The sequence below is a fragment of the Gobio gobio genome (assembly GCF_949357685.1).
Source record: "Gobio gobio genome assembly, chromosome: 8".
Classification (NCBI taxonomy): Eukaryota; Metazoa; Chordata; class Actinopteri; order Cypriniformes; family Gobionidae; genus Gobio; species Gobio gobio.
In genome coordinates, this window is record NC_137114.1 from 34,728,026 (window position 1) to 34,744,285 (window position 16,260).

The following is a 16,260-nucleotide window of genomic DNA, read 5'->3' on the forward strand; positions in this document are numbered from 1 at the left end:
TGGGGTCGCTTCAACCCGCGGACATGGAGAAAAACACGGACTTGGCAACACAGTGCAGTTGAGTTCTGTTGACATTTGACAACTAACGTTACGCGTCGCTCCGTTGCTCTGATTGGTTGTAGGTCTATCCAATTGAGGTCTTTCCTGGCTCGGTTGAAACACGCCCCATAATCAAAGCTCAATGGAGCGGTACCAGACTCAAATTCTGACTAGAATTGAGTGTGGCCACGCCAGGCTAGTGTATAGTACTAAGACCGACGGAAAATGAAAAGTTCCAATTTTCTAGACCGATAAGGCTAGGGTCTATTCTCTCATTCCTGCGTAATAATAATAACTTTGCTGTCATACCATGGGTGCAGCGGCGCAATGATATTACGCAGCGCCTGAAAATAGTCCCCAGCATGCTCTCTGTGCAAGCAGGTTGTCACGTTGGTCATGTTGACGGAAGTTAGCCTATTTTCAGGTTATGGCACGCATGGAGATGAGAATGGTATGTATGGACTTATCTGACTCTGGGGGATACGGTGAATAAGTCCCAAAATGTTGGCGTGTTCCTTTTAAGTCCAATTTCATACAGTTATGTATAGGGGTGGGGGTAAATTAAAGGGTTAGTTCATCCAAAAATGAAAATTCTGTCATTAAGTACTCACCCTTATGTCATTCCAAACCCGTAGGACCTTTGTTCATCTTCGGAACGCAAATTAAGATATTTTTGATGAAATCCGAGAGCTTTCTGACCCCCCAATATACACCAACGTTATTGCCACTGTCAAGGCCCAGAACAGCAGTAAAGACATCGTTGAAATAGTCCATGTGACTACAGTGGTTTAACCTTTATTTTATGAAGTGACGAGAATACTTTGCGCGCATAAAAAAACGAAACAATAAAAAATAATTACTTTGTTCAACAATTTGTTCTCTTCTGTTTCAGTCTCTTACACTGTTCACGGGTTCTACGTCAGAATGCCAGCTTAGTACTGGCCACTGATTGGCCAGCTCCTGTGTCAGCATCACATGCATGCGTCATTGTGCTCACGTGAACAGCGTCGACCAATAGTGAGCCGGCATTCTGACGTAGAACCTGGAAGCGCTGCACTGTGTTTACAATGTGAACTGCGTCAGAGACTGACATTGAAGAGAAGAAATTGTTGAATAAAGTAGTTATTTTTGTTTTGTTTTTTGCGTACAAAAAGTATTCTCGTCACTTAATAAAATTAAGGTTGAACCACTGTTGTCACATGGACTATTTTAACAATGTCTTTACTACCTTTCTGGACCTTGAAAGTGGTAATAACGTTGCTGTTTATAGGGGGGTCAGAAAGCTCTCAGATTTCATCAAAAAAATCTTAATTTGTGTTCTGAAGATGAACGAAGATCTCGTGGGTTTGGAACGACATGAGGGTGAGTAATTAATGACAGAATTTTCATTTTTGAGTGAACTAACCCTTTAAGCATGCCCGGCTATGATGTCACAATCATGTTGCATTGTGGTCTATGGATCTGCCAGAAGTGTACATGTTGAGTAGACTCACTCCTTTTGTCAAAATCAAGGGGTTTAGGGTCTGTCCAAATAAACTTCCCTCGCCAACTTCAAAATAGTGGCGGGGATTCCCCGGAGGGGAAGTGCATAGGAAAATTTGTGAGTCTGCGATGTCTAAAAATGGAGTTAAACAGCCATGGTCAGGTTCAAACTGAGCATCAGAATGGGGAAGAAGGGTGATTTAAGTGACTTTGAACGTGGCATGGTTGTTGGTGCCAGACGGGCTGGTCAGTATTTCACAATCTGTTGATCTACTGGGATATTCACACACAACCATCCCTAGGGTTTACAGAGAATGGTCAATTGCAGTGAGTGGCAGTTCTGTGGGTGAAAATGCCTTGTTGATGCCAGAGGTCAGAGGAGAAGGGGCAGATTGGTTCAAGCTGATAGAAAGGACACAATAAATCAAATAGTCGTTCGTTACAACTGAGGTCTGCAGAACAGCATCTCTGAATGCAAAACACGTAGAACCTTAAAGCAGATGGGCCATATAAAACTTAAAATCATGTAATACAGAATTAGTTTACTCAAAAATGAAAATTCTAGTCGATCATGTCTTTTGTAACATATATGACTTTCACTTTTCTGTGAAACACAAAAGATGTGATAAAGAATGTCCACGTTGCTCCTTTCCCTAATGATGCCACGATTGTCAGGCAACTTAAATTCACTTTACAAAGCAATCAGTTTCAGAAGAGTTTAGGATGTAGTGCATGATTCATATAGAATGCTTTTATGACTCTTTGAGCCTGACAGCCCCTGGTCACCATTCATTTTCAGTGTAATGGAAAAGAGCAACGGGAATGTTCTTCAAAACTTGTGTTGAGAAAGAATTCAGTGCAAGAATTTTCATTTTGGGTGAACTTTCTCTGTTTTAACAACTGTAAAATATCCACAGATTTTCTGCAGAACAGATTCTTAAAATACCCTGTACATTTTTTCATATATGATAAAGTAAGTTACAAAACAAGCTATGTGACACTTCCACATTTTGACAAAGAAACGGGTAGTAGATTGATTCACTCTGATTCTGCATTCCAGTGTTGTGAATTTGCTTTTTAAGTTTCTAAAAACCAGAAGGGGGCGCTGCAATTCTGAACCACAGTGAACACACTGTCCATGATGTGACCCATCTAACCTAAGCCAAAATCACTGTTCTCAAGTTATGAGATTGTGTTCAGTTCTCAAATCTGTCATAGTCATTTTAAGATAAAGAGGATATCATCGTACATGTAATTTCACAACAGAATATGGATATTGTATTATAAAAGAAGCTACACCACATTTAAAAGGTTTGGGGTCATTAAGATAAAAAATAAATGAATACATTTATTCAGCAAGGATGAAATAAACTAATCAGATGTGATAGTAAAGACATTTATAATGTTACAAAAGATTTCAATGTTTGTTTTAGCATTCTATTCATCAAATGTATCAGGTTTCATGAAAAATATTAAGCCTGCACAACTGTTTTCAACAATAATAAGAAATGATTATTGTGGATCAAATCGTAATGATGTAACAGAGTAGAAAACAGTTATTTTAAATTGTAGCAATATTTCACAATATTACTGTTTTTACAGCATTTTTAATCGACTAATGGCGAGCATACAAGACTTTTGAACAGTTGGGTATATAAATGTTAGTAATTTTAACACAAAATGTAAAAATGCTGATATTTTATCATTCTGTTACTATAACATTTTAAAAGAAAATACTTGTAAATTGATGGTAAAATATAATTTAAAAAAGTAATACCTTATTTATTTATATATTACAATGATTTTATTTATTTTATTTAATAAGACAGCATGTACTGTCATGATAAAATATTGTTGAAATGTTTCTGAGTGAAAATAAAACAAATAGACTTATAAATGATGTAAAAAGTCCATTTTCTAGAGCTGGAGGCTTCAGACATAACAGCTTACACAGAAAATAACTCACTAAAGCATGTGAATATAGCTGACACTCATTTGACCTGCAGCCAGGCTCTGACTGCTGTTGAATGAATGTAACTGTGAGTCCTTTTGCTGTCACTGGCTCATAAAATTTCTGCCTCTTTTGTTGCCAACGGGAGGAGAAAGAGGGTATTTACGAAAAAACAAAACACTAGAGAGAACATTCTTTATTAAGTGTTGGGTGGGATTCAAGAAGAGCGAGAACTGTAGAATTGCAGCTCTGGGAACAAATTTTAACATTCTTTTTACTCCTTCCCTCAAACTTGGAGAATTTATGGAAATGTAGAAGACGGTGGACGAGCTCTGAACCGGATGAATGGATATCACAATTCTGCTGAAACCGGAACTAATGTGGCATCCCTGACGCTGGCACTAGATTTTAATACAAATTGAGGCTAATTATCCCTCCATCCTGCTCTGAGGTTTCACGCTCATAAATATGAGATGGCTGTAGGCCAGAAGATTGAGGAGAACACCCAGGAATAAAGACAGTGTTGTGTCGTTACTGTATGTTAAGCACAGACAGCCGTTTAAAACCGGTTATAACAGCAGCAAACATTATTACACATTATATTATAAGCCTTTAACTACTATGTACTATACTTATTGTGATCATGTTGTATTGCAAAACACTTTTGCGGCTATTTAGGTGGGATACGGGTAAGATTAGGGACAAGTTTGGTGGTATGGGTAGGTTAAGTGTGGGTTAAGGGGAAAGGGAGAGATCAACAGTTTAGATGCAGTTACATAAATACATTACAGATGTAGTTACATAAAATATGTATGTACATAATAATTGCATTATATTAAATTATTATTTGCTAGTACATAGAAGTTAAAGACACTTAATACAAATTGGGACAAAACGTTTATTACTCTGATTTAATACCCTTACATAAAGAAAAATGTGTAACTTTGCCGATTTTCAACCTGCTTTGTATTGTTACAATGTCGGTAGTATATGTAAATGAAATGATATATAAATATAAATAAATTAAATTTATAAATGTTTCCTAATGCCCTGTCATCTGGACCGAGAAATTCACGTTTATTTGTAAAATTAAGTCCGCCGGATGACACAAAACGTGAAAACTACAGATCCGCCCACGGACAGTAGGAACAACACTGGGTTAACAAAGGATAAATAAAGGAAAAATTCAAATGGAAATTCTGTCATCATTTACTCACCCTCAAGTTGTTCCAAACCTGTATGCGTTTCTTTCTTCTGCTGAACATAAAAGAAGATATTTTGAAGAAGAAAAAAATAAATACTATGGAAGTCAATGGGGCCCATCAACTGTTTAGTTACTGACATTCCTTTAAAAGAACAGTTATTTTAAGGGAAGGCAACATCTTTCTGTAGGCGACAATGTTTTGCTTCGGAAGGCTGGGTGGAAATTACAGAATGGCAGTTTCTTTCAGTTTTTCCCCTCCATTTGAAACACTGTGTTTGTGGACATCCAGTTTGAAATGTTGACTAGAAACATGGAGGTTTTTTAGATTTTCCGTTGCGGCGTTCTCCCCATATTTACAATTTTCAGCCTTTAGCCACTGCTTACAACACGCTGCTGGATCCTTCACTGGAAACCGAAAGTAACGGACTCCCACTAAACGTTTGAGTGACTTTAGACTAAAAAAAATATTACTAAAAGTTTGCAAAGAAGTATTTCCTACTAAAGCAAGGTGGTATTTGACTCTGGTAAGCATATCCATAGCAGACTGGTGGGAATGGATTATGCCCAGTGCATTATGGGTGTTGAATTTCTCCTAGCTATTTGTCAAAAGGGAAGACAATAGCCTTTTTTCCTCTGCTTTCTAGTCAGGTAGCATCGATTTCATAAATGTTTTCACATAAATCTTTTTAGTGCAGCCAAGTCTTTTTGAAAGTCCATTTCGCCAGTTCTCTTTTTCCTTACTCATTTTTTGTAAAAAACTAAAAGCAGTTTTTTGTGTCTTAATCAGCATTGTTTTATTACAGATTGACCATTTTGGCTTTTTGGAGAATGGCACGTTCAAGCAGAGGTACCTTCTCAATGACCAGCACTGGCACAATGAAGGAGGCCCAATCCTGTTTTACACAGGCAATGAAGGAGACATCACATGGTTCTGTAACAACACTGTAAATATGCATTTTTAAACAGCTTTTATATTTATTTATTTATTTGACAGGGACAATGCAGAAAAAACATTGCTACAATTTCAAGCAGCAGATGCTCTACATACAGGCTTCTAGCCAAAGAAGCCCCAGTCCCTGGCTAGGCTGTTTTAACAACAATAAAACCATCACACACAAAAAAAACAACAATAATAAAAGAAAACTGAGACTGTGTACGACCATCAATGTTCACAAAAACGTGTTTTTGTTTGAACCACTTTTTTAAATTTCTTTGAAAAATGTTTAACTCTGTTTGCATTTTTAGTTCAACTGGCAGGCTGTTACCTTGAACTGAAAATGTGGATTGTGCAAATTTAGTTTTCCTCTTCGGTCCTGTGCAATTCTGATAAGTTGCACCTCTTGTAGTGATCCCCTTACTACGTTGTTTTGATATTAATTGGCATGTGATATCTGGAGCAAGATTATTTATACTTTAAAAATAAATTTTAATAAGAGACAAATTTATAATAAATTCCAAAGCTAAGCAAACTATATATGAAGGGATGGCAGAAAAACCTTCTCAGTGATATAGGGATTGTGGAACTGACAAAACACGGAGCTATTTTGCCAAGCAGGGAAAGTCATTATTCATCCTTGAAGTGCAACAGCCAGGAAGTAAAAATCTCATTCATTTTCTCTATAGGGGAATTTATTTCTGTGAACGACAATTCATAAACCTTTAAAGACAGACCAACTGTGAGCTATGAGGCTGTCAAGCGATAGTATATGCTTCTATTGAAGCCAACAGCCCACATTATTTCCACATATTTAAAAAATCCTGGTGGAAAAAACTACATTACCCATGATTCTGCAAAAAGTCCTCACCAAATTATGCCAATAGAACCATTTAGCACCTGCCCACTCAAATGAAGCACTGTGAAATATATTGAGTCAGTTTCCCTACACTCTTAAACTACTTAAATATTTACTTAAATATTTATACAGTAAATATGCATGTTTTGGATACACATATTTATATATAAAGTATATTGTTTCTCTCCCTCTCTCTCAATCATGTCATTCACAGTGCTTCATGGGATTGTAGTTCTTCCTTTATTAAAGTAATTGAGTCTTGTATCTTTGTCTTTTACCAAATCCCTATGGGAAAAATAAATGAGAAAAATACTTCAGAAACTATTCTGTTTAGTGACGCAGATATTATGAACTTCAACATTAACGTTAGCATAATGTACTTAATAATTATAGCATTACAAAAAATGGTAGTATCAGCAAATCTGTGAATCAGAAAATTTAAATATTACCATCCAAAGGAAAAACTTGAAAAAGTATAAAATGCTAACTCTTAGTAAAAATAGAAGCTCAGTATCTATGCCTCTGCTTCTTCCCAAGGGTTTCATGTGGGATGTAGCAGAAGAGCTGGGAGCCATACTGGTTTTTGCCGAACATCGCTACTATGGAGAATCCATGCCGTTCGGCGAGGAGTCCTACAGCGTGAGTCAAGACCGCTGCTCATGTTGAGCAATAAAGGGTCATTTAGCAAACCTTCTCGACTTGTATTTCCTTTCCTCCAGAATGCAAAGTATCTGAACTACCTGACCTCAGAACAGGCTTTAGCTGACTTTGCAGTGCTCATCAAAGCTCTGAAGAAAACCCTGCCTGGAGCTCAGAAGAGTTCAGTCATCGCCATCGGCGGCTCCTATGGCGGGATGCTGGCGGCCTGGTTGAGGATGAAGTATCCCAGTGCAGTTGTAGGGTGAGTGTTTGCCTTGTTCATATTTGTATATGACATTATAATATATTAATTAGGGGCCAAGCACCGAAGGTGCGAAGCTGCCAATTTTGGAGTCTCTAAAACAATCCCTCTAGCGCCACCACCTGAAGTTTGACTCATGTTTATGCTAATAACTTTTGAACCATAAGGGCTAGAAACAAAATTATTTTTTTCTCTGATTCCTTTGATCAAGTCCATTCGATTGCACCCATGATGTCATTTTCCGTCATGAAAATTTTCCCGCCATTTAGAATTTTCAGAAAAACCTACTTTTGCGAACTTGTCCTAGACGGTTCGTCCAATTTGCACGAAAATTGAACCAGATCATCTACAGACCATGCTGACAAAAAGTCAAGTTCAAGTTGATTCGTCAAATCGTTTTCGATAAATGCGCCAACAAATTTTATGTAGCGGTTTGCGAAAATACCCTTAAGGCTATATCTCTGCAACGCTTTATCGTATTCAAACCAAACTTGGTACATGTCATCACAAGCATGACCTGAGGCAACATGCAGCGTTTCGGTGCAGCGCCACCTACTGGTCCGGAGATACGAAAAATGGCTATTTTTGCTTATAACTTCTGAACCCTTTGTCCAAAAATCATAAAAGTGGTCTCGTTAGCTTCAACACGGCATGCCAAGTCCACAATTTTACCACATTACCATATTGGCTGTCGGCCATTTTTAATTATGTGCTAAAATGCTGTTTTTTATGAACTCATGAACGGATTGTCACAAAACTCGGTATGGGTCATCAGGACGATGCCTTGAAGGAGCCTGATAAGTTTCGAAACAGCGCCACCTAGTGGATAATTTTTTTCTCCAAACGTTTATAACTTTGGGTGTGGTTGACTTATTTTCATGGGAGTCTCCTGAATCATTGCCGAGTCCAATGATACCAGACTTGCCAGGTTTCGGCATATGGTTTGTGCAGCGTTGCAATTTAGCGTTTAAAAAACGTTCGCTGATATCTTCGAAACCGCTAGTCCGATTGAGATGAAACCAGCATCAGAAGTTCGGAAACATAGGTTAATAGCAGTAATTTTCAGCCCAAATGTCAAAATATTGATAGTAAGGGGTAGTAAAATCCAATCAAAGTCAGGTGTCAGTCATTTTTTACATGTTTTTTCATATAAATGTCTATAACTCCAAAACGAAATGAGATATTTTCACCAAAATTGACACACACATGTATGGGCTCACTCCGAGGACACATAAAAAACTTGTAGGATTGTGCCTCTTGGTGGCGGTATAATAGAACAAAACATGAAATTCCCATAGACTTCAATGCATTTTTCAGCCTTTTATCCTTAAATCATCTTATAATGCCTTTAATTGCTCATTGTTGCAGTTGATCTAACCCTCCCAGCCATGTTGGCATGTCTTATTGGCTTATTTGCGCTTGGCCCCGGTATTGCTGCTTGCAGCTATATTTTTAAATACATTTTTATGTAGAATAATATTCAAAGCATAATTTTTGGTAACAGTTTAGTTTAGGTTCCAATTCTCACTATTTACTAGTTGCCCATTAGCATGTATATTACAAGAAGTATTTAGGAGTTTACTGAGTCAAAAGTTAATAATAGTTAGTTAATAGTGAGAATTGGACCCTAGACTAATATGTGACCAAAATGTTTTTGAAAGAAGTCTCTTCTGCTGACCAAGGCTGCATTTATTTGATAAAAAAAAACAGTCAAAACTGAATATTTATTTATAATATTATAAAAAGAAAATTTAAAATAACTGTTTTCTATTGTAATACATTTTAATATGAAATGTATCTCTGTGATGGCAAAGCTGAATTTTCACCTGCTTCCACCTTCAACCCTATATATATTAATCTTTGAAGATATGAAGATGACATTGCAAATGTTTAATAAGCATTCAACGGTCACAGCTAGTGTGGAAATAACAGTCTATTAAAAATGCATAAGTACAGTAAATGCATATTTAATGGAGTATCATGTCTAGAAACTTAATAATATCTTTTTGAAGTAGTGTGTAACCATGAGTTTAATTAAGGAACGGGATTTTTCTACTGTGAAATGGGATGGGATCAGTGATTGTGACCTTCTGATGTTTTCAGCGCTCTTGCCGCATCCGCTCCCATCTGGCAGTTCATTGTACCATGTGGAGAGTTTTACAGAGTTGTCACCAATGACTTCACCATCAGTGGCACCAACTGCAGCAGCAACATCAGGAGGTCATGGGCCGCTATTGACAGGGTCTCAGCAACAGGTTGGTGAATGTGATTGCCATGCTGCATAATTTTCATGATCATGTTATGCTTGTGATAATCAATAGCATAATCTTTTAGATTACATTTTTTAGGAAACCTAATATGATTGACCTTAAGTATATCTAAGTATACAGAAAAGAGGAGAGATAAAGTCAGAATTGAGAGATATCAAGTCAGAATTGCGAGATATCAAGTTAGAATTGTGAGATATCAAGTCAGAATCTCGCAATTCTGACTTTATAGCTCACAATTCTGACTTTATATCTCGCAATTCTGACTTGATATCTCGCAAATCTGACTTTATAGCTCGCAATTCTGACTTTATATCTCCCAATTCTGACTTTATATCTCGCAAATCTGACTTTATATCTCCCAAATCTGACTTGATATCTCGCAATTCTGACTTGATATCTCGCAATTCTGACTTGATATCTCGCAAATCTGACTTTATAGCTCACAGTTCTGACTTTATAGCTCGCAATTCTGACTTTATATCTCGCAAATCTGACTTTATATCTCCCAAATCTGACTTTATATCTCGCAATTCTGACTTGATATCTTGCAATTCTGACTTGACATCTCCCAATTCTGACTTGACATCTCCCAATTCTGACTTGATATCTCCCAATTCTGACTTGATATCTCACAATTCTGACTTGATATCTCGCAATTCTGACTTGACATCTCCCAATTCTGACTTGATATCTCACAATTCTGACTTGACATCTCCCAATTCTGACTTGATATCTCACAATTCTGACTTGACATCTCCCAATTCTGACTTGATATCTCCCAATTCTGACTTGATATCTCACAATTCTGACTTGATATCTCGCAATTCTGACTTGATATCTTGCAATTCTGACTTGATATCTCCCAATTCTGACTTGATATCTCACAATTCTGACTTGATATCTCGCAAATCTGACTTTATGTCTCACAAATCTGACTTTATATCTCGCAATTCTGACTTGATATCTCGCAATTCTGACTTTATATCTCGCAAATCTGACTTTATATCTCCCAAATCTGACTTTATATCTCGCAATTCTGACTTTATATCTCCCAATTTTGACTTGATATCTCCCAATTCTGACTTGATATCTCCCAATTCTGACTTGATATCTCGCAATTCTGACTTTATATCTCGCAAATCTGACTTTATATCTCGCAATTCTGACTTGATATCTCGCAATTCTGACTTGATATCTCGCAAATCTGACTGTATATCTCCCAATTCTGACTTGATATCTCCCAATTCTGGCTTGATATCTCGCAATTCTGACTTGATATATCGCAATTCTGACTTTATATCTCGCAATTCTGACTTTATATCTCGCAATTCTGACTTTATATCTCGCAATTCTGACTTGATATCTCGCAATTCTGACTTTATATCTCACAATTCTGACTTGATATCTTGCAATTCTGACTTGATATCTCGCAATTCTGACTTGATATCTCGCAATTCTGACTTGATATCTCGCAAATCTGACTGTATATCTCCCAATTCTGACTTGATATCTCCCAATTCTGGCTTGATATCTCGCAATTCTGACTTGATATATCGCAATTCTGACTTTATATCTCGCAATTCTGACTTTATGTCTCGCAATTCTGACTTGATATATCGCAATTCTGACTTTATATCTCGCAATTCTGACTTTATATCTCGCAATTCTGACTTGATATCTCGCAAATCTGACTGTATATCTCCCAATTCTGACTTGATATCTCCCAATTCTGGCTTGATATCTCGCAATTCTGACTTGATATATCGCAATTCTGACTTTATATCTCGCAATTCTGACTTTATATCTCGCAATTCTGACTTGATATATCGCAATTCTGACTTTATATCTCGCAATTCTGACTTGATATCTCGCAATTCTGACTTGATATCTCGCAAATCTGACTGTATATCTCCCAATTCTGACTTGATATCTCCCAATTCTGGCTTGATATCTCGCAATTCTGACTTGATATATCGCAATTCTGACTTTATATCTCGCAATTCTGACTTTATATCTCGCAATTCTGACTTGATATATCGCAATTCTGACTTTATATCTCGCAATTCTGACTTGATATCTCGCAATTCTGACTTGATATCTCGCAAATCTGACTGTATATCTCCCAATTCTGACTTGATATCTCCCAATTCTGGCTTGATATCTCGCAATTCTGACTTGATATATCGCAATTCTGACTTTATATCTCGCAATTCTGACTTTATATCTCGCAATTCTGACTTTATATCTCGCAATTCTGACTTGATATATCGCAATTCTGACTTTATATCTCGCAATTCTGACTTTATATCTCGCAATTCTGACTTTATATCTCGCAATTCTGACTTGATATCTTGCAATTCTGACTTGATATCTCGCAATTCTGACTTAATATCTCGCAATTCTGACTTGATATCTCGCAATTCTGACTTGATATCTCGCAAATCTGACTTTATATCTCCCAATTCTGACTTGATATCTCCCAATTCTGACTTGATATCTCGCAATTCTGACTTGATATCTCCCAATTCTGACTTGATATCTCCCAATTCTGACTTGATATATCGCAATTCTGACTTTATATCTCGCAATTCTGACTTTATATCTCGCAATTCTGACTTGATATCTCGCAATTCTGACTTGATATCTCGCAATTCTGACTTGATATCTCGCAATTCTGACTTGATATCTCGCAATTTAAAGCAGCCGAGATGTCTCTGCAAGAGGCAGGGGAAGTTATTTATATTAAAGATTACGAGGCACATAAATTAAAAAAAAATCATGATGTGCACTGATTAAATCATTTATAATAAAAATACTGCAATTTTTCCATTCTATAAAAAAAAAAAGAATTTTCAATTTTGATATCATGGTGACTTTAAATTCCAAGTACTTGATTTTTGTTTCCCCTTGATTTCCTGGTTATGTAGTCCAGATTTTTTTTAAATCCCATGTTCATTTGAGACCCTTCGTGGTTTTGTACAGACTCTTTTTTTAAGCTTATGGGTTTCCCTGGACTCATTTGATTAGTCTTTCTTTTGTAGGAGAGGGTCTGCAGTGGCTCTCTCAAGAGTTTGGACTGTGTGGTCCTTTAAAGTCTCAAGAGGAAGTGTCCATCTTCAAGGCTTGGCTGCAGGAAACCTGGGTGAACTTAGCCATGGTGGATTATCCATACGAAGCCAACTTCCTTCAGCCACTCCCAGCCTGGCCTGTTAAGGTACAATAAATTCACTTTCAAGGTTTCCCTTACAGAACATGCTGTGGCACACACTTGATAAAATGGATATTTTGAATGCACCGTAAGTTGATGTGGACGGAAGCATGTGCCAAATGCATAAATGTAAAATAAATCATTGAATCATTACCAAATTCATATACTGTTCCATGATATTAACATGGTATTTTACCATCGTACAATTTGAACACTAGAACTGACCCTTTTCTTGGCCCCGCCCACGTTGGAATTCATATAATTTTTACATAAATGGAAGGATTCTTTGATTCATGATAAAAATGGCAAAAATGGCATGGTCTAAAAATGAAGTATGACACACAACAAAAATCATTAACAAAAAAGTTACACTTCAGCAGCTGGATTTCACAGCTACTCGGTATGAATCACTCTCACGCTATGAATTCCTCATTAATGCTGACTCACCTCAGATAATAAGTCAGTTGTTGTACCCATTTACATCATTATGCGAATAGCTTCATTCATATTCATAAAGCTTCTGTTTTCTTTCACCCTCAGAATTGAGCTTTTGTTCAGGTTTTTGTTTGGTATTGGTTAGAGGGTGGCGTGGACAGAAAACATGTTTATTTTCAAGACTCCTGAGGCATCTGCATTTTCATTCATTAAATCTATCTTACAAAGCAAACAAAAATCAATATGAGGAGCCCAGTATGCATTACAAGAAAGTAATATACGCTCTACTCCTAAAGCTAGTGAGCTGTCTACCTAAGGACATTTCAAATTCAGAATTGCCATCCTCAACGCATTTTACTTCCATATTTGATGTATTTCAGAATGGAAGAGGATATTCAACGAGTAAAAAAAGTTGACATTACATAAAAGATGCAGCCGGACTGAATGCTAGCTTGCTAAAGCAATGCCTAAATATCTATTTGTCGACTGGTTAATAATATCCCATTTTCATGTGGTCTAAATGACATCAGTGGAAAGGCAAGTAGAAATGAATTATGTTGGCCAGAATGAATCAAACAATCATGGCGGACTGAGATAAGAAAAATGTCCCAAAATATAATTGCGTCTTTGGCTTAGCAACATGCTAACATCAAACTTCTTCAAAAGTCAATCGTCTCTTGTGTGCTTTTGTGTGTAGTATGGATATCAAGCTGAAAAAATATAGTTTTTTTTTTTACCTATGAATTGTATTAGTTTCATATTTAAATAAATACGCCGAAACAAAGACACACAAAGACTAAACTAAATCACTTCCATTGTAATCAACAAAGCTGTCTATACTCGTCATGTCTGGTATAGACATTGTGTTAGTGTCTGGGTGCCAGACGCGGTAGACAGTCGACTTCAAGGCAGGTCAGTAGGTTTGGAAACCGAGATAGACATGGCAGTGTGAATTTGAATCACAAAAGCTTTTATTTTTGATTAAATAGTTTAGTCGTTTAGTTATTTTCTAGAAGCTTTTAGGTAAATTTATCTTCTGTGGTTTTTTGTTTGTAACTGTAGCTTATTTCTAGCACATATGAATATGCAGAGTACGTAGACTTGGTTTACTTTTGAGTAGTTTTCTTTTTCTCCCCTTAAATCTGATAATGAATGCAACCCCTATGGGTGGTTAAAGCAGTTTAGGCAGCGGGTGCAAAGAGGAGGCTTTTTAATGACAAAGCTAATGTGATTATGTGAGTGACTGAGAGAAGGGGGTATTGAAGGCTTAGGAGTGGGAAATCTGTTGCTGGAGATGAATGTGTAAGCCTAATCCCATCTGAAAAGCAGAGAGAAGGTGCTTTGGACAGCCTCTGCTGTTTTTGTCATAGTATAAATCTTTGCTCGGACATGCGTGTAGCTTATCTCGCGCACAGACCACCACCTCTGAAGAAAAGGTTAGCAACAACCTTCTCAAACCCACTCTAAGTCAGACATGACAGATATCAGCTCATTAAATGTGATGTGTGTTAATGTGTGTGACGTGCGCTGCAACGTCAAAATAAATTCATGGTTAATATGTAGAGAAAACTTTGAGTAAAGTTGCTGTCACATTTACTGCTTCTCTGCAAAATTTCAAATTTGAAATCCAGTCATTTTCAGTAGTTTCAAACGAGGGCAAATAATATCCCTACAATGGTTTCGCATTGGATTCAAGTTGGTGGTGGCCACGTTGACCAACAAAAACCTGTTTAGTTGTGACACTTTTGACAATAGACAAAACATTTCGCTTATAGACCACACCTTATAGGGATGGTTCACCCAAAAATGAAAATTCTGTCATTAATTCCTCATGTCGTTCCAAACCCGTAAGACTTTCGTTCATCTTCGGAACACAAATGAAGATCTTTTCCGTGAAATCGGAGAGTTTTCTGTCCCTCCATTGACAGCTACTCAACTACCACTTTGACGCTTCATAAAGAGAACATAAAACTAATCCATATGATTCAAGTGTTTTAGTCCAAATTTTCTGAAAAGACACGATCGCTTTATATGATGAACAGATTGAATTTAGGCTTTCATTTTCATTAAAACGTTGATCAGTGAACATAAACCGAAGCGGCTTGACACGCGAGAACAAACCTCTTGCTGAAGCTCAAACGTGCTGCACAACACGAGAATGAACCTCATTGGTTCTCGCATGTCAAGCGAACATGCTAGAGCTTCCATTTACCACAACTGCTGTGTGCATTGATGAATGTCAATGTTTATATGTGAGTAAAAGCCTAAATTCAATCTGTTCATCATATAAAGCTATCGTGTCTCTTCAGAAAATTTGGACTAAACCGCTTGATTCATTTGGATTCGTTTTATAATCTCTTTATGAACTTTTTGAAGCATCAAAGTGGTAGTTGCGTAGCTGTCAATGGAGGGACAGAAAGCTCTCAGATTTCATGAAAATATCTTTATTTGTGTTCTGAAGATGAACGAAAGTCTTATAGGTTTTGAACGACATGAGGGAGAGTAATTAATGACAGAATTTTCCTTTTGGGGTGAACTATCCCTTTAAGTCATTCATAAACACCGTGGCGCTTAATGTTTGTTTGAGAATCTTGACAAGCAATGCAACATTGGCTCAGCCAAAGGTATGCTAGTAGTGCAAAATTACAACAACACTAAGGCCAGAAACACACAAGTATGCAAATATAGGCACAAAGGTGGGTATAAAATTACCTTAGGATGTCTATGCCAAGTGGAGTTGCACGATTAATCGTTAAAAGATCGCAATCTCAATTCAAACATAAATGACAACAATTCGTCTGTGTCTATTAAAATCACTACAAAATCACACCAGAACATTCAGATCTGTGCTCGTGCTGCCATTGAGTCAGAGTAATGTATAGGTATGAAACAGCTTCAACAGCAGTCTTCTCCACCACACAGTATAATTATTTATATTTTACAAATATTCAAATTATCACAGAAGTACTGGGATAAA

General features: G+C 36.9%; 1 protein-coding gene across 1 annotated transcript in view; it reads left to right on the forward strand.

The window, feature by feature from the left end:
* The window catches only part of prcp (prolylcarboxypeptidase (angiotensinase C)), a 34,222-nt gene that overhangs the window by 7,993 nt on the left and 9,969 nt on the right, over positions 1-16,260 (forward strand). The window contains exons 2-6 of the mRNA XM_079823980.1: positions 5,480-5,620; positions 7,007-7,108; positions 7,189-7,370; positions 9,474-9,625; positions 12,682-12,854. Of these exons, the coding sequence (XP_079680106.1) occupies positions 5,480-5,620; positions 7,007-7,108; positions 7,189-7,370; positions 9,474-9,625; positions 12,682-12,854 (750 nt within the window). The remainder of the gene's footprint in view (positions 1-5,479; positions 5,621-7,006; positions 7,109-7,188; positions 7,371-9,473; positions 9,626-12,681; positions 12,855-16,260) is intronic.